At 37.5% G+C, this 27,351-nt stretch overlaps 3 protein-coding genes across 8 annotated transcripts; 1 reads left to right on the top strand and 2 right to left on the bottom strand.

The window, feature by feature from the left end:
- Positions 1-2,113: 2,113 nt before the first annotated feature.
- LOC131000676 (uncharacterized) lies at positions 2,114-5,448 on the bottom strand. The gene is made up of 7 exons (XM_057926700.1): positions 4,756-5,448; positions 4,546-4,674; positions 3,987-4,427; positions 3,574-3,926; positions 3,304-3,490; positions 2,783-2,959; positions 2,114-2,700 (listed from the first exon to the last, which is right to left on the bottom strand). Exons 1-7 carry the CDS (start codon positions 5,425-5,427, stop codon positions 2,188-2,190), a joined length of 2,472 nt encoding a protein of 823 aa, XP_057782683.1. The 5' UTR covers positions 5,428-5,448; the 3' UTR covers positions 2,114-2,187.
- A 7,571-nt stretch (positions 5,449-13,019) lies between these two features.
- On the top strand, positions 13,020-16,398 carry LOC131000679 (general transcription factor IIH subunit 2). 5 transcript variants are annotated; one of them, XM_057926706.1, is made up of 5 exons: positions 13,020-13,142; positions 13,672-13,970; positions 14,629-15,090; positions 15,258-15,630; positions 15,986-16,398. In XM_057926706.1, the coding sequence occupies exons 2-5, from the start codon at positions 13,698-13,700 to the stop codon at positions 16,129-16,131; spliced, it is 1,254 nt and encodes a 417-aa protein (XP_057782689.1). In that variant the 5' UTR covers positions 13,020-13,142; positions 13,672-13,697; the 3' UTR covers positions 16,132-16,398. The 5 variants fall into 5 exon arrangements, with proteins under 5 accessions (XP_057782689.1, XP_057782686.1, XP_057782687.1 ...); XM_057926704.1 differs by lacking the exon at positions 13,020-13,142 and adding an exon at positions 13,165-13,484; XM_057926705.1 differs by lacking the exon at positions 13,020-13,142 and adding an exon at positions 13,165-13,470.
- A 22-nt stretch (positions 16,399-16,420) lies between these two features.
- Positions 16,421-27,351, bottom strand: LOC131000677 (E3 SUMO-protein ligase SIZ1). Of its 2 annotated transcripts, none has more exons than XM_057926701.1 (17): positions 27,017-27,351; positions 26,675-26,793; positions 25,293-25,373; positions 24,847-24,889; positions 23,993-24,065; positions 23,591-23,750; positions 23,305-23,438; positions 22,422-22,490; positions 21,868-21,955; positions 21,702-21,777; positions 21,266-21,339; positions 20,676-20,783; positions 19,962-20,123; positions 18,848-18,952; positions 18,605-18,685; positions 17,313-18,516; positions 16,421-17,080 (listed from the first exon to the last, which is right to left on the bottom strand). In XM_057926701.1, exons 2-17 carry the CDS (start codon positions 26,696-26,698, stop codon positions 16,941-16,943), a joined length of 2,622 nt encoding a protein of 873 aa, XP_057782684.1. In that variant the 5' UTR covers positions 26,699-26,793; positions 27,017-27,351; the 3' UTR covers positions 16,421-16,940. The 2 variants fall into 2 exon arrangements, with proteins under 2 accessions (XP_057782684.1, XP_057782685.1); XM_057926702.1 differs by having other exon boundaries at positions 23,993-24,059; positions 27,017-27,347.

The following is a 27,351-nucleotide window of genomic DNA, read 5'->3' on the forward strand; positions in this document are numbered from 1 at the left end:
CACATCATGCCGAAGTACTTACACATGCTACAGCAGGCAAATCCTGGTTCTGTGGTAGATGTACAGACTAATGAAAATAATGTGTTCGAGTATGCTTTTATTGCTCTTTCTGCTTGTATTAAAGCCTTTAAGTCGTGTTGTCCTATGATAGTTATTGATGGCACTCATTTGAAGGGCAAATACAAAGGTATCTTGTTTGTTGCTGTTGCAAAAGATGCAAATGAACAGATATTGCCTTTAGCTTTTGGGATTGCGGATAAAGAGCGTGATGCATCGTGGATTTGGTTTCTTAAGCGGCTACGGCATACTTTTGGTGTCCGTGATGAGTTACTGTTTGTTTCTGATCAGCATGTGAGTATCAGAAAAGCAATAGAGCATGTCTTTCCAGGAACCCCGCAGGCACTTTGTTCCTTTCACATACAGAGCAATCTAAAGCATTGGGGAAGTCATGTTGTTACTCTTTTCAAGTTAGCTGCAAGGGCGTACAAGATTGAGGATTTTGAGCAACACATGGAGAATTTGAAGTCTGTTAAACCTCGTGCACATGAGAAGTTGATGAACATTGGTCCAAGTAGATGGGCTCGTTCACACTGCCCGGTCCGTCGCTATATGCTCATGACCTCTAATCCTGCTGAGAGTTTGAACAATTGTCTCCGATGGTCTAGAAGGTTGCCTGTTTGCACCCTTTTGGAGACTATCCGATCAAGGATTGGAACTTGGTTCTATGAACGACGGGTTCTTGCTATGGAAAGACCTCTCGAGCTGACAGATTGGGCATCTATGAGATTGGCTAAATCAGTTGATTTGGGATTGAGGATGTCTGTCCAGCCAATCAATCCAACAAAGTTTGAGGTTACATCTGATAACAAGAGTTATGTTGTTGATCTTGGCAGTCACACATGCACGTGTCTTGTGTTCCAGTTCCAAAGGATACCATGTCCTCATGCTGCAGCTGCAATAGGGTCAGTATTGATTCTTTGTTTGTTATTTGATTTATTTCTGTTTTTTGTGGCCATGTGATTAAGTGCATTTTTGCTGCACGAATGACACTTATGGCACTATTAGTGCCATAAGTGCCATATAGTTCTGCACGATCTTTATGCTTGTTTATTCATTATATTTACAATAATGAAATTTATTTGATTCTTCTTTTGATGCAGAAAGGTGAACCAGAACCCGTCGTCTTATGTGAATGATTACTTTTCAACTGCTACTCTCCGTGAAATATATTCTGGCGAGGTGATGCCACTACCGAATCCTAAAGATTGGCGTATTCCCGAGGATATTGCTTCGAGGGTTGTGCTAACACCAGGTGATGTTCAACAATCTGGGAGGCCGCGTGAGAAGAGGATGAAGAGTGGTGGTTCCGGCTCATCGAGCCGTCGTTTTTGTTCTCGATGCCATGAGAAAGGACATTATCAATCTACGTGCACTGCAGTCATGCAACTTACAGTGCAGGAAGAAGTCAGCAGCAGTGAGTCATGTGTTAGTGGTACAAAAAAGAGACGATGCAGCCTTTGTAGATCTGACGATCATAACCGTGTAACCTGTCCTCTTAGGCTTAGTTGAAGCTTTTAAAATTTTTATATATTGACATGTTTCATTGTTCATTTGAATTATGTAATGTTGACCTTTTATAGGTGTTTGTCATTGTTGGAATCTGTTATCGAATCTGTCAGATGCTTGCAAGTCCCACTTGGCACTTATGGCACTATTAGTGCCATAAGTGCCATTTGGGCCATTTTACTTGTTTATTTTTTCCGAAGACACTTGTGGCACTATTAGTGTCATAAGTGCCAAGAGAACCATTGAATTTTGGAATATCCTTTAGCACTTATGGCACTAATAGTGCCATAAGTGCCAAGAGGGTCATTTTATTTTGTATTTTATTTTGGGATATCCTTTATTAGTGCTATAAGTGCCAAGAGGGCCATTTTACTTTGTTTTATTTTGCGTTTCCGCAGCACTTATTTTGGATATCCTTAAGCACTTCTGGCACTAATAGTGCCATAAGTGCCAAACCTGCTATGTACTTGACAATCCAAACCTTTAGGGTTCTGACTAAAACATACCATATATATCACATAATCAAAATAAACTAACTGATCACCAAGTTCTTTATCAAGCCTAAACTGATTGACAATCAAACTAAACTAACTGATTGTTTTACAAATATAAACTGATTGTTCATTCACGAAGATTGGCTGCCGCAACGCCTTCACCGTCATCTTCGCCTTCACCGGCATCCTCTTGTTCATCTTCATCTTCCAAGGGCTCAAAGGTACTTGCATCCGTGCTGAATTTGTAGATGCTTTCTGCTATCTTTTCACGGAATGTTTTAAGCCCCGCCTTGCTCATGTTCTTTTCAACGAACTTTCCAGTAAGCATCATCTCGACATACTTAATAGACAGAACCCCACAACTTACGCTATCCAGTTGTTTCAGATTGTTCGATCCATCGTATGGGTAGGAATATATCCATTCTGTGTATTTCCTATCCACATTGCGCTTCTCATAATAGCCAATCTTCTTGAGGATCTGTGGTATAATCCTGCAGATTGGCAAGAAAGCACATTGACGTATATCGAGATGGATATCATCGAACTTGTGCTGATTGGAGTCATATATCGTCAACTCATGGTCCGTGAAATTCACCAAACAGGTGGCCCAGTGATCGTTGAAGTGAACAATCATGATGAGCTGACATTAAATAACATACATTAGTCAAAAAAAATAAACAATACGACTTACACTTAACTCACTTGGGTATTGACACACTAACCTTCTCAACATCGTTCCATTTCTTGACATACTCCCCCCATCGTGGCTCTTTCCCCACTGCAAACAAGCATAGCCTCTTCATTTGTTCCTCTTGTATGATCTCTTCGCTTTTTGGGTCATATGTTGTGCCTTTCGGATCTTTTCCATGTAATTCATTCCATACTTGGTCTATGGTAGCCTGTGCATTATTATATTTGAGTTGTTATATGCTTTATATTGTAATTTCAGTTGGCACTTATGGCACTAATAGTGCCATAAGTGCCAACCGAAATCCAAAATGTAACAAGTAATCGTTCCTCTTGGCACTTATGGCACTATTAGTGCCATAAGTGCCAACCGAAATCCAAAATGTAACAAGTAATCGTTCCTCTTGGCACTTATGGCACTATTCCGAAATCCAAAATGTAACCAAGTAATCGATGTTCCTCAAGGCACTTATGGCACTAATAGTGCCATAAGTGCCAAGATGAGCAGATTATTATGAAATATATATATTACAATAAGAAATTATTAAGTAATTACCGAGAACATTGTGCCTGTGATGGCAATGTTTGCAGGGAATTCAATTCCTTCAAAACCAGCCAACTCTGGTTTTGCTGCTAGCACGGCAAGGTAAGAGTCTATGCTTTGACTGTCTAGCTTTTCGGTAGTCTTCTTTATCAGACCAAACCAATTTTTGTCCACCAGATATGGCAAACCCACATTCCTCCTGGACATATCAATGCATATGAGAATGTTAATTGGAATGATGATACATTAGGCAAATCTATTCAATGCTACTTAATTACTTACTGTTCAGCTTCTTTGCTCCTCAGGTACCTAAGAAAATTTGTTCCTCTGACATCATCACGCTGGAATGGACTTTTACATGCTGCAGATGGCATCCTCATCCTGTTTGGTCTGATTTGCCCCAATTGTTGAGGCGGGGATGCTGTTGCTGCTGCCACTGCTGCAGATGTTCCTGCTTCATGTTGTGCGGTTGCTGGTGCTGCCGCTGCGGCTGATATTCCGGCTTCAATGTCTGCATTTGCTGGTGGTGTGGGTGTTGGTGTTGGTGTTGGCATAAAAGCCGGTGTTCCCCATACTTGGCGGTAAAATCTCTCCTCAGTTTCACAGTGCGCCATCCATTCTGCTGTGCTTGCAACCTGGTTTGAAAATAATGATTAGTGTGAGGAATACAATATTAAGCACTAAGAAATTTTAACCTCTTGTGGTGGCCTATATTGCTGTCTTTGACGCAATTTGCTAACGACGCAGTCAGCTATGTCATTTATCAGCTCTTCCCGATTGAAATGTTCAACAAATTCAATGCGCGCTCTCTTTGCTGCGCTTTCTCCCACTTTTTCAATAAATTGCTTCATTTCCGAGGATGTGAATGTCATCACAGCCTCTCCCTGCTGTTGTTGTTGATGTTGCTGTTGTTGATGCTCTTGCTGTTGCTGGTTTCTTCCTTCTCCTTCGCTCTCTATCCTTTGTTCTTGAATCATTCTGACCCCCTCATACCTCGCGGCCATTTTCTTTGCTCTCTTCTTGCTGCCATCCGCAGTGGGACTGTACTGCAAAATGAATGGTGTTCCTTCTTCTTCAATAGATGCCCAGTGTTTATGTTGCTTTTCCTCTTCTGTTGGTTTCAGTGAAAAATGAACCTGTACAAGGACCATTTTACTTCATGTTTTTTTGGATTTCCTTTGGCACTTATGGCACTAATAGTGCCATAAGTGCCAACAGGAGCAGAACAGCATGGCACTTATTAAGTATTTTTACCTGTTCGCCAGCTTCCGGTCTCCTGCGATTGTTAGTGTAGGTGAACCTCAGCATCCGAGGGAATACTTTTGAGGGTTTTCTTTCTCCGATATCCTTTCCCAGCTTTGGGAGAGCACAATACATCCAAGCCTGACAACACAGAATCAAATGAGGTAATTTAGTTTTTATTGGGAAAACAGTGTGAATTGAACAATATTTAATGATACTTACCAAGAAGGCAAGAGTGTTCCCGGTTAGATGATATGATGCATTTGCTGCTGGAGTGCTTCTCACCTTGTTGATTGCATGAATTGTCATCTGAAATGACATGCTGCCCCATGGGAATTCCTCCCATGCTGTTGTGTCCTCCAAAAGCACCCAGAGCCAATCCGGAATTCTGGAATTCGTACCATCATAGCCAAATATCAGATCCGTCACTAGTAGCATCTTTGCTGCCTTAACGTAGTCCGCTTTATGCTCACCCAAACCTCGGGTCATAAACATCTCCCTCAATTTGTTGGGGGAAATTTCCCTACCGCCAAGAACTCTCTGATAAAAAGAATTCTCAAGTATGATGTGATCTGCATAGGGGTTAAAGTTGCTTGACCCAAATTTCAATCCTGTCATAAAAAAAAACTCAATCCTGGAAAACCTCGTCACATAGTCATCCACGATAAAAAACAACGCCGTCTCATCCGGATTTGATTGTCCTGCTATCTGTCTTGATATCATGAAATGCAAGCATTGGCCTGATCGTGATATGCGGGATGGCAGTTTTAGGAAATCGCTGAAAACAGACTCTTGCAGCTCACGGTATACATTGTCACCCTTTAAAACATCGTTTATGATTTCAATAATGTTCTCCTTGCCCGTAATGTTGACCTTGTGTTTTATTTGCTCCATACCTTTTCGTAGGTATTTCCATTGTACCTTCATTCCGAAAATAAAAGCATGCCAAAATGAATGAAACGTATTATAATGAGATCTTAAATACACAGTTGGCACTTATGGCACTAATAGTGCCATAAGTGCCAAAGGAAATCTAAATTAAAAACACATCAAGTAAAATGACAGATTTCATCAGATCTACAAACGGAAATCCCAACAATAACAGATTCCAATAATGACAAACACCTATAAAAGGTCAACATTACATAATTCAAATGAACAATGAAACATGTCAATATATAAAAATGTTAACAGCTTCAACTAAGCCTAAGAGGACAGGTTAAATGGTTATAAGCGTCAGATCTACAAACGGAAATCCCAAAATGAAGCCAAGTAATCCAAAATAAACCAAGTAATCCAAAATAAACCAGAGTAATCAATGTTCCTCTTGGTACTTATGGCACTAATAGTGCCATAAGTGCCGAGAGGAAATCCCAAAAAAACTGAGTAATTCCAACATGCAAATCATCAAGTAAATTAGGGTTTTCAAGGAATTACTGTAGTTGACAAATCATCCTCATCTTCACCGGCGGACTCTTCGGAGTTTTCTTCCTCGCCGGCTTCTTCTTCCGCTCCGGATTCTTCTTCCTCGCCGGCTTCTTCTTCCTCTCCGGATTCTTCCTCCTCGACGGCTTCTTCTTCCTCGACGGCTTCTTCTTCCTCTCCAGAATCTTCTTCCTCGGCGGCTTCGTCTTTCTCGCCGGCTTCTTCGGCCGTAGTTGGAAGAGTCACCACCCGGATCGGTGATTGTTGTTCCTCAGATCCGGAACTCTCATCTGCATTGATTTCTTTGCAAATATCTATGACGCTTCCAGGAACTCCAGATCCGGCTTTTTCCTCGCCGGATTCTGCAGCGCGCTGGTGCTTGGAGGTCGAGCCGGTTTGTGAAGCCTTGCGCTTGGTCATTTTTTGGAGTGGATTTGAGTGGATAAACGGATAATATGCAGGTGGAGAAGATGAAGGTGGGTGGTTGACGACGGTTGACAGTAGTTCACGGCGGTTTTCCACGAGATTTCCGGCGGCGCGGTTGAGGGCGGTTTAGGGTAAAAGGGCCGAGAGAGAACGGTAAATGGCGGTGAAAAATTGGTGCACAAATGGTAAATAATTAGTTTTGTTCAAACCCTATAACCCGCCCGCGACCCTAAACCCTACCCGCACGCGACCCGATACCCGGTCCGCCCCTTAAGGGTAAAATCGTCCGAAATCACAAAAAAAGGACAAAATTTAAGTATTTTCAATTAGTGGCCAAAATTTGTGTTTTATGCTTCATTTTGGCTACCTCAAAATTTTTCTCATAAATTAATCTGCATGTAAATTGATAAACATGTTTTGGGATTAGATTGGATGAGTCATGACTCATGAGTGACTTTTGAAATGTAAAAATATATTATCATACTCCCTCTATCTCATTATAATTATAAGTATTTTTTTTACATAATTATTTTAGAAAAAAAAGTTAATTAAATTATTAAGTGGTGTGATGTAGAATTAAAAATATGATGTGAACTCAAAAATTCTCACTTTTTAAGACTAATTTTTTTCAAAAGAGAAACAAGATATTTAAAATGAGATAACCCCAAAAAAAAACAAGATATTTGAAGTGAAATGACGTAAGTGTCATAATTTATCTATTTCTACCCTTGTCATGTTCAATTTTTTAAAATCATGGAGAAATTTTGCATCATTTATTTATAAATTTATAATAATACTCATTTTATTATTAGGCGAAATACGAATTTGCATCATTTAATTATAAATTTATAATAAGACTCATTTTATTATTAGGCCAAATTCTAAACTAACATTATGTAGTTATTGTGTGACTGAAGTTTACTTTTTGTTATATATTAGATCCCAATGTATAATATTAAATATAAAAATACATAATATTGAACATGAAAGTGCATTTATAAATTTAAAAGTGCATAAACACATTAATTCAGAAACATATTATTGTATATTCATATACAATGCATCATCAAAAGATGCATGATAAAACCAACAAGAACCTCTTAAATTGGATCCATATCTATAAGCAATAGGTCAAACTTTGTGAAATAATATTGAATCTTGATATATCACTAATATTTCATCCAATAAAACAAACAATTGTTTAGTTCGAAAATCATGCAGAGTAAGTACCCTAATGACTAAAAAACAATAGTACTCCCCAGCAAAAGAAAGAAAAAAAAATAGGGGGGGGGGGGGGGGGGGGAACCAACTTCTAATATTCTCTTGGATTTTTGTTGTAAGCAAATTTTTGTTGAAAAAAACCCAAAAGATGTACACTAATTTCTAATATTCTCTTGGAGTGGAAATGTCTAATTCTTGTTCTTAAATATATAGCACTACAAGAAAATATGTCGGACACCGACGAAATTTTTAATTTTACCGATGGAATTCCTCTTTATCAACGAAATATTTGATTTTACCGACGGAATTTTCCGTCGGTATATATCCGACCAGTTTCTTGTAGTTTGCTACTCACATACAATCAGTCAAGTTCTTGTATGGATGTGTTGTTAATGCATATATACTGAGAGTTAATTGGCTTTATTGATTTCCATTGCAGCAGGTTTTGTCTTTCAGCTGAAGAGTTATGCTTGTGACGTGTTGTTATATCTTGTCTAGACATATATATATTTATTTTCGTTCACATCTGGTGGACGTCGTATCCACCAAATAATATCCACCAAATAATTCCTGCAAAACTCTCAAGAACTAATTAGTTTAGCGATAAGTAGGGTCGAACCACAGAGAGCAGGTAAAATCGTCCAATTCCCTAAAAACCTAAATTTTTGGTGATGCCACCACGCCTTAATTTTGAGAAAATTAATTATCAACTAAGAAAACAAATTAAATCAAATAAAATACTCTAGAAAATAATCAATAGAAAGTAACTCGGCTCGAATAAATCCACACCAATTCAATTATTTGATCATCGACGCAAAGATTAATTAATCCATATCAACCAACCCGTTATAGGATACCGTGATACGCACTGACATACCCCAATTCCTACTTACTGTGTCGATAAACAGCTGGAGACGTCAGACCTGCTTATTTCCCTTATTAAAATACTCCATAACCTAGTTGGAGACGCCAGACCTAGATTTAATATTATAATAGCATTAAGAGAAAGGAACCCAGTTTAGACCAATTATCCTAGGTACGCTAGTAATAATTAATCTACCAATTCATTCCTACTACGAACACGGTAGTTTTATCACTAATCAGCCATATTTCAACAATCGGATTGGAGGGGCTAATTGACTGTAATCCAATTAAATCTATGTTGATCAGGCTTAAATAAAATCATAAGTATCTTTAAACACAATGAATAAATCGGAATCAATAGAAACCAATTTTAAAACCAATTAGGTCTCACGGATTGATAAATTAGTGTTTCATTATTCTCGCCGAATTAAGAAATTAACTACTCATAATATTAAAATAAAATATAATAAATAAATAAGAAATCATAAGAGAATAAAAGCAATAAAAATCAATTGATACTGATTATCGAATTGTTCTTCAAACTCGTGCACAAAAGAAATACTCCAAAAACTATAACTAAAACAAATAATCCACTCCCGCCGCCAGATGATGTGTTGATGCTCGTCCAAGTCTCTTCTGCCAAGGTCAAAATCCACCTCCTAATCTAATTGCCGCCGAATGTAGTTAATTCCTAATCAAAAGTTGCCTCTAAAAATATATTACCCCCCAAACCCAATACCTAGCCGCCACTTTAGCTAAGGAAATTAAGCCCCTAATTAGTTCATGAGCCAAAAGATACAACTATTTAATCCTAGCCCAATCTAATAGTAGTTCGACATTAGTGGAGTAAATCCACTAATTAAATAACAATTCTTCAATTAAGATAATTAAACTCCTCAAGCACAGATCTTAATTCTTCTTCTTTGAATCTTTTAAAATTGCAACAAAATCGCTTCTCTTCTACTTCATTCTTTTCGATTGTGTATATTAAATTCCATCAAGGCAGAAATAATCCAAAAATACGAACAACTAAAACACACACATCAACATCTCTTTCAGGTAAAAAACCTTGAGCATAACCAATAAACTTGACATAATTGCTGCATCTTTATGTATTAATTTTCTGATCCTGAAAGTTGTTTCTTCCATGATAAATAATAACAGACTCATGATCGGTGAAGTCTGATCATTAATTGACATAAAATACCTTACACATTCTAGTCTAGTAGGAAGCTTGTTGTACATAATAAAGCTTTCATTGCTAATTTATTACACAATTTTCTCAAGGAGAGTATATCTATATTCTTGTGCAATTTGACAGTTCACAATATTGGACACCGAGTGATTAATAATTTATGAGGTTGTGCTTCAATTTTCTTACAAACACTATATATGCATTTTGTGTATTGCTTGAGAAGATACTTCACTCGCTAATTATACAACAAGTCTGAATTGAGAGGTTTAGTTGTTAGTTGTGAGTTTGATTAAGTAATTATTATTGTTGGTGTTTGCAGGATATCTAAACTTCTGGCGCTCTATATACATGGTTCGATTTGCTGCCCCCTACCTCAGGCACGGCATAGGCCGAGTCGTCGTGCTTTTCCTATTCTGCGTCGTGGCTGCCTGTGTCGAGGATGAGTTTATACAATGTGAGTAAGCAAGAATTATCAGCTGATTACTCAAGAAATTAAAGTTTTATATATATATATATATATATAGGGGCGCGCTCCAGTGAGACCCCCTATTTTTCGTGTAACATGAGTACAATGAATAAGACATATAATACTAATGAACAAAACGTATATCTAATGAACAAGATGTATATACTGATGAAAAATAAAATTTAAAAAGTTCGTAATGAATAAGATACATATACTGATGAACAGAGCCGTATATACTGATGAACAATGCAGTATATACTGGTGAATAACAAAATTTAAAATATTCTGCTCCCTCCAGGATTCGAACCCTGTGAAAAAAAATCACCCTCCAGATACAATCTCAGCCATAGGATTGATAAAATAAACGCACCAGATCGTGCCCTAGATCTCACTAAAATTAGGGGGTCTCATTGGAGCGGCCCCCTATATATATATATATATATATATATATATGCTGAAGTGAATGAATGGCGTGCAGGCGAGCAAAGCCGCAATGACACAGTTCTTCGAGACGCGTGGAGTTGAGGCCAGACATTGGAATAACCCTAATTACGTCTGGATTCATATAATTCTTTCTTATGTTGATGTTCTTCTTCATGCGTCTATACAAGATTGGCGTTCCTTCTCTATGAGAATCGCGTTCATAAGATTTTGAGAGTGGTTATATATAATGATTGAGTTATTAGGGTTATTTATAGGTAGTTTCAATATTAGATTCAAGATGCGGGTTATACGTAGGGCTGGTAATCGGTTGGATTACGAGTTAATTAATCGAACCAATTTTTCAATTAACCAAAACTGAACCGGTTAGCCGCAAATAACCAAATTGTTCAAGATTTGCATTAAAACATGTGCATTGTGTTGCCGAAATTTTGAAAGAAGAGAGAGGAGATTGGCGGCATCGTTTGACCCGTGCGTGGTGGCAGAGGGACGACAACAACAGTGTTTGAATGACTTATGCTAGTCGATTTTCAAAGGCGTGCGCAACAATGGCGGCGACGGGGTTTTAAGCGGTGGCAATTTCAGGGGAACTATTGCTGTTGGCAACGGTTGTCAAATGACGGCGGCAACAACTTTGAGGGGGGAGGAGGAAAATTTAGGTTCTTATGTGTGTGTTTTATGAAAGAAACGACATCATATAAGCTATAATATGTCAGCTTTAAATTGCGAAAAACGATGATGGCGACGACTTAGGAGGAAGATAGAGGAAATTTAGGATTCTTGTGTGTGTGTTTCATGAAAGAAACACTATAATAAAATGATGTCGTTTCTCTTGTTGGCTGGTCTCGGCACGCTAAATATTTCGATATTCATGCTGCTTTAAATTGGAAAAATTTTGTCACCGCAAGAATATTAAGAACAAATATTTAAATGGTAAATTACTTTATAAAATTAAAAAATTGTAAAAAAATATTCAAAAATTTTGAAACTTTGCGAATTTATTAGCAATTAATCGATCGAGAAAAATAAAAAGTGACGGCACGCAGTTGCCATTTTTAAGCTGTATGCAAAGCAGCAAAGGAAAGGCTTCACGAAGTTCACGGGTGCAAATGGACCCAACTATCAAAGCAAATGCCCAAATACAAGAGCAGAAGAAACTGTATTAACTTCATTCAAATATTGAATTTCTTATTTGTAGATTCTACCGAATCTGATAAGGGTGATTCTATTCATAGCCCCAATTTTACTCCTTATAGTCCCCTTTTAAAAATGTTAATAATAACTAATTAAGAATTTACGATTTTACCCTATCTTTTATAGTCCCCAAATTAAATTAAATTTTAACTTAATTTATTACTTCAATTTTTTTATTACTCCATTTACTATGTATATTAATTCATAGCCCCATTTGCGTCCATAGTCCCATTTGATATTTTGGTTCATAGCCCCCATTTGCTCCGGTCCCAGAGCCCCTCCGCCGACAACAATATCTACTAGATGTTTTTTCACCTAACAGGAATCTCAATAAAATCACAGCAAAATTTATATTTGTTGGCCATCTTTTTAACGATGACAAAAGGCTTATGACAAAAGGCTTATATCTGTTGGCCAATAGATATAAATTTTGCTGTGATTTTATTGAGATTCCTGTTAGGTGATAAAGCATCCTAGTAGACATTGTTGTCGGTGGAGGGGCTCTGGGACCGGAGCAAATGGGGGCTATGGACGCAAATAGGGCTATTTTTTATTTAATAACGATTTTATTAAAAAGTAAAAACAAAAAATCCTTGAAAGCACAAGAAAGCAGACTAAGGGCTGAGTCTCATTAAAACCTTGCTAAGGAAAACCCAGAGGGGAAACCCAGAGCAAGGAAAAAGAGTACCCGTCAAAAACTCCAAACAAACGAAAAGAGCAGCAACAAAGGGTGGAAAAACTTCAATAGCTACGACCTAACCATCGCCCCTAAGTTAAATCGGATACCTTCGCTGCCCAAAAAAACACAAACTAAAAACCAACACAACCACCTCCCACAGGTATCACAAACGATCGGAAAACAAAAGGTGAAAACAAAACTCCAGACCAAAGGAAAGAAAATAATCCAACGCCCCCCATCTGCCAACGAGCTGTAAGTCGCACCACAACTCACCGCCCCAAGTGAGAGCTTTCTCCAAACCACCGCCAGCTTTCTAAGAGAAGCATTTTTGGTTTGGAAGCACCGCCGGCTTCCAAACCAAAATGTCAAATGGGACTATGGATGCAAATGGGGCTATGAATTAATATACATAGTAAATGAAGTAATAAAAAGAAATTGAAGTAATAAATTAAGTTAAAATTTAAGTTAACTTAAAATTTAATTTAATTTTGGGGATATAAAAGATAGGGTAAAATAGTAAATTCTTAATTAGTTATTATTAATATTTTTAAAAGGGGCTCTAAGGAGTAAAATTTGGGCTATGAATAGAATCACCCATGTGATAAACCCCCCCTCTCAACTCTCAACCCGCTAATTATTGGTCCTTTCTTTTTAAGATCAAACAATTCGATTATTTTCTTGGGCTGTTCCAATTAGAGGTACAAATTCATTTTTGTTTTCGTACTTTGTTCTGTCAATCGAATCTTAACTTTACAGTCTTTACTAGTCCTTGAATTTAATTTTGTTAACTCGATTTTGTGCGCATTGTATCCATTTGTTCTTTCTTGAAGAAGTCATTTCGCTTTAGGTTTTTGGCGTGCAGATACTGCTGCTTGTTGATTTTCTAGGTTTTTATTACTTAGTGCATTAGTAAATTCGGATTAGGATTATTTCTGTTTTGATAGATGCTCAGATGTGGAAGTGGAATTTATCAGTTGAGGGATTGAGATGGAAGCTTAACTTATTTTCTAGCTGACAGTTATATAGGTTTGGTTAATACTGTGAGTGAGGATCTCTGTTTGTGTGTATATGTGTGTGTGTGTGTGTGTTTTCTGTATTGTTTGAAACTAGGTTTGTGCTGGAAATGTATTTACTGACGCAGTTACCTCATAGTTTGTGATGAATTTGGTATTTTCTTTTGGCTGATGCGTGTTATCTTTTTCTTTTTCTTTTTATTATTATTATTAGTATTTTTTTCGAGAAGAGTTTGGAATATGTCGCGTAAAGATGCGGAAATGAAGTTTAACAGAGAAGAAGACGAGGAAGATGATGATGGAGAAGGTAGGGGACTTGAGGCATGGGAGAGAACTTACGCAGATGAGAGATCGTGGGAGTCTCTGCAAGAAGACGAGTCTGGCCTTCTCCGCCCTATCGATAACAAAACGCTTTACCATGCTCAATATCGTCGACGTCTTCGGACCACAACAGCTGCTCGGATTCAGAAAGGATTGATTCGCTATTTGTACATTGTTATTGACCTTTCACGGGTATGTGCTCCATGATGTTTGTTGGAAGCTTGTTTTGTATAATTAATTGCTTGATGCTCCCTGTTTGAGTTGATAGAGGATGAATGTGAGATTAAGATGCAGTTTCCTGGTGTGAAAAGACTATTCTTATTACTATATATTCCCATAAGTTTTCATAGGCACTTGAAACACTGTAGGACTGAATTTATATGATGAAGAGAAGGATGCTTGTTTCAAATTTCCTAGAAAATTAATGTTACTCTACTATGAATTTGACAGAAGCCAATTGCATTAATTTGTCCAGCCATACTGAATTGAATTAATTGAAGAGTAGCTGATGGTAAGTTCCTCCAGAGTTGAACCGCAGGGCTTAATTGGTTTTCAGAGAACACCTTAATGATCTGTATCTGTCACTCTTTACAAGGGTACAACAGTCGTTTCTCTGACATCCTCCCACTATAGTTTCCTTTGGCTGATGGTACTGAAGTTATGTTACCTAGGAGTTACAATATTCTTTCATTAGTTTCTGGAAAATGATTGTCATATGAAACTGCATGTTAGCCATATATAAATGTGGGCTCTGAGTCGAGTTTATTTTAGGAGGCTTGATTTCTTATTCAAATGGTCCTTTCTTTAGCACCTCCATAATTTCATTATGTCCTTGCACTTTGAAATGTAGGCAGCGGGAGAGTCGGATTATAAACCTAGTCGAATGATGGTGGTTGCTCGACAAGTGGAAGCTTTCATTAGAGAATTCTTTGATCAAAATCCCTTGAGTCAAGTTGGATTAGTGACATTAAAAGATGGGGTTGCAAATTGCCTAACAGACCTTGGTGGGAGTCCTGAGTCGCATATCAAAGCTTTGATGGGTAAGTTGACGAGCTCAGGTGATGCATCCCTCCAGAATGGGTTGGATCTCGTGCAGAGCCTCCTTAACCGAATTCCTTCATATGGTCACCGTGAAGTTCTTATCTTGTATTCTGCACTTAGTACTTGTGATCCAGGAGAAATCATGGAAACAATTCAAAAATGCAAGGCATCTAAAATCAGGTGCTCAGTCATTGGTCTCTCTGCTGAGCTCTACATTTGCAAATATCTTTGTCAAGAAACTGGTGGATCATACTATGTTGCATTAGATGAGGTGAGTTGCATTTAGAAAAATGTATATTGATGTCAACAATGGTAAAAGTAGGAAAGCAGATGGTTTATTGAACATATCCTGTGAAACCACTTTTTTCGCTGATGTCCATGGAAAATTGATTTATTTGGACAAAACGCAATAATGTGCTACAAATGTTTCCTTGGCAGTTTCACCTGAAAGAATTGATATTTGAGCATGCACCTCCACCTCCGGCTATTGCAGAATTTGCTGTTGCAAATTTGATTAAGATGGGCTTTCCTCAAAGAGCAGCAGAAGGCGTAATTTCAATCTGTTCTTGTCATAAAGAGGCTAAGGTTGGCGGGGGTTACACTTGCCCCAGATGCAAAGCTCGTGTTTGTGAATTGCCGACAGAGTGCCAAATATGTGGCCTGACCCTTGTCTCTTCTCCACATTTAGCCAGATCGTATCACCACTTATTTCCTATAACACCTTTCGACGATGTGTCACCATCAGTCACAAATAACCCAAGCAAGCTTCCAAAAAATTGCTTCGGTTGCCAACTAAGTCTTCTAAATCCTGGTAAGTGGTTTATGAAAAACTCTATTTCCGTAATCTGAAATGAACTAGAATTGTGTCTGCCCCTTGCAAAAGAATTTGATATTTAATGTGCCTATGCTGCTGTATTATGTTGCGTTTCGGTTGAGGGGGATTGCATGGGGGCCTACTAGATAGTAGATAGCGAATGGGAATGAAGCATGATAATTATTTGGTGCCGTGGATTCATTCCCCCACAATCACTTTCATTTCTCAAAAAAATGGGCAGTGCAACCCCAACGCTCCCCTTGCGCTTGTTCAGATTTGAAATATCGACACGTATAAAATTTCCTTAAGATACTTTGCCATAATGATCTTCACTCTGTTTGTGCTGATGCAGGAAACATGCCAGCTCCATCTGTTTCTTGTCCAAAATGCGAGCAATTCTTTTGCCTCGACTGTGACATATACATTCACGAGAGCCTGCATAATTGCCCAGGTTGTGAGAGCTTCAGGCATTCTAAATCAGTCGCTACTGTGGCGTGATGACTGACATGGCTTGCAGCCAACGGTTGGCTGTGAAAACCTTGGTATGAGAGTGGTCATTCATGTCATCTTAAAGCAGTTTTATTAAGCTTTTCCTGCCGCTCAGCACCATGCGATGGCAAGAGCATTGACTAGATGATGGTGTTATCAATTTTGTTCAAAATTTATTCTTCATGAGTTAACCGCAGCTTAAAGATGATTCTATACTTGTACCCTTTCATGAATCTGGATGATATACTAAACAAATAGTAGTCACCAATTATGACATCTCAAACACTCCATGGAGGAATTAAGAAAAAGAGCCATTATAATACACATACAAATCATTTGATGATTACAAGGGGGGGTAAAATTTGCTAGCTGACTGTACTCCTATAGAACTAATGAATTTTGACATGAGATATACAGGCTACTCTTGTTAAGAGAATAGACGTCCTAACCTAAGCCTTCACCCTCTATTACTAGAACCAAAAATAAATAGACTTCCTCAACATTACTGAAACTGTAAGCAGTCAGATGTATATAATCTTGACAGATGAAGCTCCACCTCCACCTGTTCCCGGATGAAGAAAAATACCAGGCATCAACACGAATCAACTCTTAAAACTCCGGCAGAGTTCGTGGGTCAATGCAAGGCAACCCCATTGGGCAGAGCTCACCATAAGGTACCACAAGGGCCTTTCCAAAATGTAGTACTGCGCTTATAGGTAGCTAGCTACTCCTTCAATGGGCATATGTAGCTGAACATACAAACAATGATATACCAACCCTTTCCAAAAATACTTCGACCAGACGAGCCTGGAACAGCTTTATTCTGACTCAGTATCAATAGACAGATACAACCTTGGTCTTACAGAACGTTTTTGACGAGGAAATGAAAAGGGGCTACCTGATCTTTCCCTATTGGTCTTACCAGACCCGTTGTCCTTCATTCCAAGCAACAGAGGTGCTGCAGATAAAGAAATTGAATTGAAAGAATAGTTAAATATCTACAAGGAATGGCGAGATCTTTCAAAGAGGGTTTAACAACATTGCACCATGAATAATTATCAGACAACTAAGGTAAAATCAAACTACTCCGTGTTTGTTTATCATTTTCTTTTTTGTGGGTATTTTTGTTTTTGGAAAAACAAAATATTGGGGTGTGTATGCGTATAATAGGAAGCATTAAGAGCCCATACCATTATCAGCTAATGGATCTAAAGTAGCATCCTTTGACTGCAAATGCTGCCCTGAATTCAAACCATTCCCTGCTGCAGATCCAGCTTGGCCCACTCCAGCACCATCCCCAAGCCTGAGAGAAATCCAGTCCTCTGTAGGAACACCGTTTGAAACCTCTGGATGGTCTCTTGAATCAGACTGCCCCACAGATGCCTCAGATGGTCTTGTGGGCAGAAATATTTGAAGAGAGGGGTCATTGCCACTAAATGCCAAGGGATTGTCTACTAAATCATTATTAGTATTAGAGCACTGAGCAGCAGAGTCGGCAACAAGAGCAGCAGATCCCATGGCAGTCTCTGTAGCCAATGTATAGCCATTTACAGATGACGAACAATTAAGAGGACCATGCTGCATTTCGACTAAGGCTTCAGAAACATCTAAGTCAGAACCAAACAACTGAAATCCAGGACCTCCTTGACTACTTGAAGGCAGTGACCACATATTAATCCCGAAGTCATCGTCATTAGCACTGTAAAGCCCAAGACTGGGACTTCCACCATTACCTAGAGCAGGGTTTTCGTAGTAAGAATCAGGAATTCCATGCTGTGCTGATGGAAATTGAACTTCACCATTTTCTGGTCCAGTGTTAATGTGGTCCAGTGGTTCAATTTCTTCCTCAGAATCACTGAGGATGATTACTTCAGCATCCACCATAGGTGCAGAAGCTATTGGGTCATTAAACCCATGTGTTGGATCAATGTTCATGGAAATTGACTCATATTCAATACCATTCACCATAGAAAAATCAAGGGTTCCCCCACCATCCTGGTTGACACTAGCATCTTCACAATCTTTGCCACTGCCAGTAGCACTGCTGCTCATGGGAATTATATTTTGGCCATTGTTCTCAAAATTTTCTTCGAACCTATATCCAGGTATGATTCCCGGCATATCATCTGATTTATTAAACTCCCAGCAACCTTTAGGGTTTTTTTTCATCCCTAATCGAAGACCTGCATTACTATCTGAACCAACTTCGGGTTTAACTGGTCTAAGTTCCATTTTCTGTTTTGGTTCTGTATCCGTGGATGCACAGATGGTTCCGTTAGGCGAATGCCACAGGCCAAGCTCCCCAAGACCCTTACGATCACTCTCTGCCTTTACACGCCAGGAGCCATCAGGCTTCACCTCAATCTCTGCCACATCTTCTCCGCAATTTTGCATCTGTAAAACAAAATGAGGAGAGTGTAATACGTATCTGAAAAGTGGAAAGAAGAAAAGAATTTGACCTCAAGACAATGCATGACAATACCTTAAATGTGATCCGATTGAAATAGGCATCTATGATGATTTTCTCCAAAGAATAATTCTTCAAACATATAGGACATTGCCACTACATCCACAAACAGCAATGAAAAAAACATGAGCACGAAAGTGAGGAAACATTACATGTTCTGTAAGTAAGTCAACTTTGAATGCCAAAGGCCAACCGTTTTTTTCTAAAGAAACCAGATAAACTTTATTCACATGTAGACAAGAATGAAACTTTACTTGCCTTCCTTGAGCGCTGGTTCATTTCCACAAACACTTCAAGATCAAAACAGCCCATGTGGGCACAGGGTTTGAATCTTCCAGCTACCTTCATTCTTAAACCGCTCATCTGGCAAGCATTAATAGATTTTCAGTTTAAAAACACAAGACTTCAGCAAATGAAGCAGAGCTACCAGCATTTTATAGCATTGATAATAAATGCTGTCCCTCGGCAAATACATAATAATAAAAATGCCCCTACAGCAAATCTCATCCAGCCTATCACTATTGAAGAATATGTTGAAAGTTGGAAGGTAACACAATGAACAGACCTATTCTTAATAACTTCAATCATAATCCTAAGGTCAAAAGTTTGTAATGAAGTTTCATGGTAAACCATTTATGCAGTAAGTAATGCAGAGAGAAAATATATGTCCGAGTTAATAAATTGGCGCTTACTGTTTTAGTATAGACCTTCCCTCTTTGGTGATTGGGCATCCCTTTGTAGTATTTCTATTACATTAATTTATCAAATAATGTTGAATGTCTAGTAACTCTAAAAAGCAGAATTCTAGGGGGTGGGGAACTTTATCATGGCATTCAGACACTGCTAAAATTGCAATTTTTAAAGCATACTTAGAACACAGAAAAGCGAACTCCATCTAAGCCTAGCGTCAACTGGCTACTTGTCTCAGGTAGCTTGTTCCCTGAAAGAAGCACTCACAATATCTACCACGAATAAAATCCTTAACTGCTGCATGAACCGATACCCTCATACCTAGGATCAGAGCACAGTTATAACAATTTTTTTTAAAAAAATCCAATGCTTATGGAATAACTTATTATCTCCCTTGTTGTCAAGCCAGACAAGTGGTATCTAACCAATTATACATCACATACATGCATGCAATAAATTAGATCATTAACAGATTGAGTTGCTCTTAAAAATAAGTGAGGCTTCATGGCAGGGTTCTTCAGCAGCGAAATGGTGCTAGAAGAAATATTGTTGGATATACACAGTACTTTCTTTTAATTCTTTTATGGGCAACAGCATAAAGTACAACAGAAAATTCAGATAATTTCCTTTAAATTTGTTTACCATAACCTAGATGTCAAAAGTTTATGTTGATACTACTTACAGGGCAGCGAAGATTGACAGGAATTGAATCAGCAACAACTTCAATATCACTGTCACTGTCAGCATTTTCTGTGGCAGTCCCACCACCAACACATCTACGGACACGAGTCAGTGCATCTTCAAAACACTCTCCTTCAGCCTCGCCAGGAATCATGTTGAGAACCTAGGAAAAGCATGGTCTAAGTACCATTATGTCTCAGCCAATGGAATAACGAAAATATAAGTAGAAATGCCAAAACCTTCCATAAATTCCTGATCTCACAGTTGAGAGCAACAAAGACCATTTCCCCATAACCTCACAGGGGCAAATCCAAGGATAAGGTGCCATAAGCACACTGCAAATATACAAGCTAATGTGCGATGAAAAAGAAGAACAGAACCAGTTTAAACCCCAAGAACACAGTTAAAACCATTTTTTGAAGAAGATTAACAGCAAATCATAAATAGATAATCTCCTGGGGACGGGTTCACTTAACCAAGAAAACAGAGAAACGAATACGATTGATCAAACAAGAAAAACTTTCTTAATCAAGTTCCAAAGTATGATGACAAGCATATGCAATGCAAGGCAACAGTAATTACAAAACGAATCCTCAACGTCATAATAATGCCAAACAAGATCAGAACTGGAGTCGCAAAATGTGCCTGCTGGATTCCTTACTTTGAACTTAGAACAACCATGTATAAAGTGCTACATATTGGAAATTCAGCTGACCTGCTGCAGTGTCCGCTTCTTGACAATTCTAACTCCTACACAGAATATGCGAGCATCGCATCCGCTTACGAAGATCTTGTTAATTCCATCTCTTGTCCATGGTGTAATCTAACAAACAAAAAAGTAAAAAAAATGTCAACAAAATTGGCTTTTTAGTAGAGAACAATCACGAATTTGTTAATACAGGAAGTTTATTAAGTGGAGATACGGACCCATAAGAAATAGGTGAATGCTGAGTTATCATAAGCTAGTGTGCTTCTCAGTTTTAGACATGTCATAAATTATAACTACCTCAAACATAGCAACTCAATGATCCAGTGATGGAGATGACATTTGATAGATCACAGAGGAAAAGACTTGTGTAGCTTAGATATGACTATGATGTATTCAGAGCTAGGAAGTAATGTTGAAATTGAAGAATGTCCATTGTAAAACAAATTACTAAAACTATTTAGCTTGTACAAAGGTCGGTTGTCAAAATTTGGCAGTGCCATAGCACTAAAATACAAAAACAAATGACTCGAGAGCAAACAGCTGCTTCACTTTGTTTGGAAAAGATAAATATAAAAAGATTTTAGCATAAAACTCACAACAGGTCCATCATCTCGGCCATTTGCTCCCAACTGCTGAGAGCCAGGTCTGTTTATTGCCCTCACTGGTACACCTATTGAATGAGAAATGCAAGGTGTTTCTAAGACAGATAATAAAACACTAGTATAATAGCATTAAAGAAGTTTTACATTTGCATGTGAAATAAACAAAAGAAATGGGAACAGCTTTATCTGACTGATTTTTAAAGGAACATAATAGCCTAAAGTACTTCATATCTTTTCAAATATAAAATTGAAATTTAAATAAGAAGGCACAAAAAGTAGATAGTATTATGTAACTCCATCTCCATAAGGTCAGAGAATAAACGCAGATGAACAAGGTTTTAACAGGGGAGGAAAAGGAAACCGTTTCATAATCTTATTTGTATAACTTAGCAAGCTCAACTCTCAATGGCAGTTTTAGGGGAGGTAATACCATTGATCTGCAGATCTGCATACAGTGGCCACTGCATCCTAAATGTCACCTTGTCATTAAGAAGCATGCACCATGCCTAATGACAAATACCATAGCAAATCAGCACTGAAGCAATAAAATATATTCTGAATATGCAGAACAGTTCACTATCACCATTGCAACTTACCTGAATATCATATTCTTGTTTTGACAACATGTCTCTGTCTGACCTTAGGAGTTGAAATGTTCTTTCAACGCTCTGACTAGGATTAGAGCTGAAAGGAGGTAAATCAGAACCATCAGATGCTCCCATTGGCAAAATTAATTGCATAGTATGCATAACGAGAAGCTGTGCAGTAAAGTGAATATGAATTACATGTTATATGCAATGCAAATAAGACATGGCAAATGCCAATGGAGAAGCAAATATAGAAAAAATTCCAAGGCAGATGGAGAAAAGGGTAATTCAAACAGAAAATAAACATCCAGATCCAGTTATACCATTGGCAAAATAAGCCTTATGTGGTAATTCATATGAAAAATAGCCAAACAGAAAAAGAGCCGAGAATTTTTTTTTTTTTTTTTTTCAGTTAAAACATCCACAACTACATAAAATCCATAACTTCACAAGATAAACCAGGCAAAATGCCCAGATTGAGCAGAAAGGCAAAAGTATTACAGAAATACAAGATGAACCTTAGCAATTAAAACCATCTTTGAGAAGTTGCATCACGAACTCACCCATCTGTAGGAACATTAGTGATGTTCAACTTCACCGGGAGTAGGGGATGTGCAACTGTCAGCCAGAAGCTGCATATTCAAAAAACAAAGAATCAAATGTATTGGAGCATTCAAATAGTTTCTGCTTGGGTAACATAATAATAACGGTATCAATAATAATAATAATAATAATTATTATTATTATTATTATTATTATTATTATTATTATTATGATGATCATCATCAAACTGGAAATAGCAGCTGCAATACAAGTTTCAAAAAAGATCGTGAATAAAAATAGCAATAACAAACTAAAATGGTCTTGCCACTATATGATTGTGACTAGTTGAACAACATATCATTAAACTTTTTGAGTAACATTGACAAATTATAAGCTGTGCAGGGATCATGTTGCCAGCTTATGCTTGATTTTTTTGTGCTATTGGTTCCATATACAAGAAGGAAATTGCTTCAAAGAAACAGTGAGAAGAGTGAACAGAAAATCGAAGTGATGAATTTATACACAGTAACCTCTGCAATTTCCAACCAAGATCCATCAAATCTCTTTTTGTCTGTGCGTGATATGAACTACTTATTCCATGCATAAAGTTCAACAGGTGACTTAAGAATATTCACTTCATTAGTTTTTGCGTAAGAATTTCTCTTACAACAAACAGAAACAAGGTTCTTAATTTTAGCTTAAATCATTGCCCAAGATTTTCCCCTGTTATCTACTAACATTATAAACACAGTGGTTCTCCTAACAGATAATGGGATTTTTCACAGACATTACACTGAAATAATGAATCAGCACAACAGGAGAAATTAGAGTCTAGAGCACAGTAAAATTTAAACGTGATCTTATATGACAATGTACATAGAAACATGGAACAGTGCCACTTACGGGTCAGCTCGATTCAATCTGCAAATTTCACAGAAGAAGATATCTGGAGGATTTGGTAAATCACCATCCATGGGTTTCTCAGGAATCAGCACACATGTCATATGCTGCCAGACATTACACCTGGGATCTTCACACTGCATCCATATGTAAGTAAATATGAAAAAGAGAATGATTGACTCATAAAGTTTGTGCCTCAAATAAATTATAGTAGCACACTAAGAAGACTTTGCATCACACTCAGTCATTTAGTGTGCTTAAAAAATCCTATGTGCATAATATACATCACCTTAATCATGGAATCAGTGGGTAGCGTGCTTCCACAGAGGCAGCGTATCTTCTCCGCCTGGTAAGAATCTTCTCTCTCCTCTTTAAGTTTCACATTTGAATTATCCGAAACAGCTTCTGATTTTGAAGCTAACTCAGTTGACCCAGAAACCTGCATTTTTCTAACAATAGCAACAAGAGTCTTGATGTGAGATTATTAAACTTGATGAGAACCCCCAGTAATCTGTTTATAAGCACTTATCTTTCAATTTTTTCTCAGTCGGCCTGTTTTCTAATTTATGTGATATGCAAAAAGTAGTTGAAGTCATTTGAAGTATGAGCAAGTTAATTAGAAATTATATATTGTGTGAGTAAATAAGGGAACACAAAACAACTCAAGCAAGTTTTTACAATAAAATAACACCTGTAAGTGTCATCAACTAGCTTTGCCACTCCCTCCTTCCCAATGGAATTTTTCTTGGCCCACATTCCTGAGACTGAAAAAGGATATTAGCTACACTTGTGGCATGGCATGCAGTCATATGTTACAGTATAGTAACATAAGTACATGATGCAACCTAACAACCTTATACTCCTTTCTCAAGCAGGAAGAATTATGGCATGCATAACCTCTTTTTGTCTGTGCGTGATATGAACTACTTATTCCATGCATAAAGTTCAACATGGTGACTTAAGAATATTCACTTCATTAGTTTTTGCGTAAGAATTTCTCTTACAACAAACAGAAACAAGGTTCTTAATTTTAGCTTAAATCATTGCCCAAGATTTCCCCTGTTATCTACTAACATTATCTCCCTCCATTATTTAAGGATCTAATTTGGATCCTCAAAAAAATAAAGGATCTAATTTGAGACTTTACTTCCTTAACACACTACATGAGCATAACATTCTCTTTTTTTTTTTTTTAATTATACATGAGCATAGCATTGATGTGACAAAAAGTACTTTTCCCAGGTCACTGCCAGATAAGGTAGCTGGAAGTTTAATTCAAATCAGCCAGTGAGCAACTAACATAGTAAAATGTACAAGATGATTTCCAGATATATTTATGAAAATCAAAGTAATAATTACTAGTTAATCAGAAGAATTAAGCTCCAAATCTCAAAAGTTGGTGGTATGCTATATTTACAACTGTGATGCGTGTTTGCACTTTCTTGTTCAAATAAGTTTTTACATTTATTTAGAATCCAATCAACAAAATAAGTCAAAAAAGAACACCCTAACAAACTAAGTATCTGAAAGTCAGATTGCATTTACCTTGCTCATCAGAGAGAATAGTCAATATTCGATCAACGAGGTCCTGTGTGGAGACAATGCATAGAAACCATTACAATCTTGTTTTATGTGACAAGCCTGAAACTAATGGACCATTACAAAAACCAAGATTCTGAAATAAACAATTACGAGCGAAAAAGAAAAAAATAAATAAAAACTAGTACCAAGAAATCAATCTGAATCCAGGTTTTCACCAAAGTTAAAAGTGTTGTAGGACATTAGATGAGATTAAATAATTGGGGAACAATTAATTATTATTACACCTATAACCATAAAAGCACGAGAAAATTCAAACCAGTTCAAAAGTGGTCTGTCAGCAATAAAACAATGCCAATTTTTTCTTCCTTTAGACGGCGGGGGGGGGGGGGGGGGGGGGGGGTTCTTTATTGTAAACATTAACAACATCAGCAGCATCTCTGACATCTAACCTGTTTCTTTCCCTGCTTTGAAAGCCCTAACTGGTTAAGAACGTCCTTGAGCTCTTTTATGCGAAAATATGTTAATTTTTCCTGAATTACAGACAGATTGTTCGAATCAGTTACATGAAATAATGTATATCAGATATTAGTTCACAAGAAAACCCAATCCTCAATTATTGAATTGTAATGACCAAATTAAGTTAACCCAATCCACGGTGAGTAGAAACTTGCAGCAAAGGCAGAAAATACAAATTAAGTTAATCCCACACCATTCAACAATGATTCTGAGTAGTTCTAAATTAAGTTCCACCCCATCACCCATTCAATCAAATCAAGTGAGAATAAATAAGGGATCACATATAGTTTTGCTCCAAAAGGAGTTCGACCAAATATAATGACTTTTCATTCAAACTTGAAAAACAACCGAAGAAAATAAAAGCTAATCCTACACCACCTCAACAAATAACACATGATAAATCTATCACCCTGTAAATAATCCTACAAATGGAAGTAAAAGGATAACGCTTCAACCATATTACCTGTTGTTAAAGGAATTCTTAAAATTACATTTAGAGCAATTACATCATTCATAAAGTTGAATCACATAAAAGTACCAAGCAAATATGTTGCTGCTAGAAAGGGAGGAAAATAGCTACCATAGTTGCTGCATACAAGGTGCTTGAAACTTGAACAATATTATTTTTCTTCAACCATTTCTGTTCTTTATCATAATGTCCATTGAAAAGGTATCACACATCTTACAAAACTACGAAATACACGCATCACCTAGATTATTGGTTTGTATGCCAAGAAGACTGGACTATTTAGGCATCAAAAATCAGGACCATCACCTTCCCAAAGGATTTCCATGAACATAACTTTGGATCTCCACATAGCAGCTTAAAAGGTTCTAAAATCAAGATACTAGCTTATATATTGTTTGAATTTTGCAGATCCTGATTATGATCAGCTCAAAAGCAACTTTGAATTATAATAATTTCATTCTTGTTCATATTTCATTAGTGTTAAAAGTTAAATTTAACGTGATTTTTGATCGTAACATTCAGGTATTCCCTCAACTTAGTTTTACCATCCTCCAAATGTATGGGCAACTCCGAGTCTCCGATGGTGCACCCAAACACTAAATTGTAAGCACCAACTCTGATTGGATTTTTAATTTCTACTTCAATCAGAAAAAGGTCAGGTTACAAATTTACATGTGCACCAAGACTACACATTATTCATGAGGATATGATCGACCACTAAAATTGCCACCACCATTATTATTCAATAATCGTGCTTCAATCATATCAAACTCTAAAAACGTACAGAAAGAACAGCCACACCACGCAAAAACAAGTAGAACAGCGACCAAAAGAATATGGATTTACCTTGCAACTAGCCACCAAGTCCATCCTCTTAACCCCTTGATAGGATTACCTCCGCCACGGTCACTTCTCAGGAGAATCACCAAATGATCAATCAAAATGTTCAGCCGGCAGCAACTCTCCTAAATTAAAAAAAAAACTGATCCAATCAAACAAATAGACCCTAATCCACACCATCTAGAATTTACCTCAATTAAAACCAAATTACAATCACTAGACAACATATACACAAAAAGTCATCGACAATTGAACTTTTTAAAAAATTTATTTTCTCTACAAGCTGGAAAGAGGAAGCTTACAGTGACAAGAACAAGATAAATTGACAAATTAATCAATAAAAGGTACCCGCAAAACTGTCGAGTTTCTGGCGGTGAGCGCAGTTAGGGTTTTGGGGAGACCAAAATGATGACTCTACTTCTCCGCCGCCTCTCTCTCTATCACACACAAACACACACCAACAATGGTATGAAATGTGTGCTTTCATTTGACCCCAGGAACCAGCAGGGAGGAGAAACTACCATATTGCCGGACGTATCGTCGGTTTATCAACTCCGGTTAATTCCCCGCAGACACGTCCGGGTTTCGATTGTCTGTGCTCGACTCTACGTGTCGACGCATTTTCTGCTTTTTTTCCAGTCATAGGTTTTGACGTAAGCAATCTCGTGGCAATTTCTCCACGT

This window comes from Salvia miltiorrhiza, chromosome 8 (assembly GCF_028751815.1).
Source record: "Salvia miltiorrhiza cultivar Shanhuang (shh) chromosome 8, IMPLAD_Smil_shh, whole genome shotgun sequence".
Lineage (NCBI taxonomy): Eukaryota > Viridiplantae > Streptophyta > Magnoliopsida > Lamiales > Lamiaceae > Salvia > Salvia miltiorrhiza.

Excerpts from the sequence above, each read along its gene's own strand:
- LOC131000676 (XM_057926700.1), bottom strand. The coding sequence starts at position 5,427 with ATGGAGCAAATAAAACACAAGGTCAACATTACGGGCAAGGAGAACATT. Across the intron at positions 4,675-4,755 it reads GGAACACTCTTGCCTTCTTG|GCTTGGATGTATTGTGCTCT; the intron begins GTAAGTATCATT and ends CTGTGTTGTCAG. Across the intron at positions 2,701-2,782 it reads AATGGAACGATGTTGAGAAG|CTCATCATGATTGTTCACTT; the intron begins GTTAGTGTGTCA and ends ATTTAATGTCAG.
- LOC131000679 (XM_057926703.1), top strand. The coding sequence starts at position 13,629 with ATGCGTGTTATCTTTTTCTTTTTCTTTTTATTATTATTATTAGTATTT. Across the intron at positions 13,971-14,628 it reads TTGTTATTGACCTTTCACGG|GCAGCGGGAGAGTCGGATTA; the intron begins GTATGTGCTCCA and ends TTTGAAATGTAG. Across the intron at positions 15,091-15,257 it reads ACTATGTTGCATTAGATGAG|TTTCACCTGAAAGAATTGAT; the intron begins GTGAGTTGCATT and ends TTTCCTTGGCAG.
- LOC131000677 (XM_057926701.1), bottom strand. The coding sequence starts at position 26,698 with ATGGACTTGGTGGCTAGTTGCAAG. Across the intron at positions 24,066-24,846 it reads TATTCTCTCTGATGAGCAAG|TCTCAGGAATGTGGGCCAAG; the intron begins GTAAATGCAATC and ends ATCCTTTTTCAG. Across the intron at positions 23,439-23,590 it reads CCACTGATTCCATGATTAAG|TGTGAAGATCCCAGGTGTAA; the intron begins GTGATGTATATT and ends ATATGGATGCAG.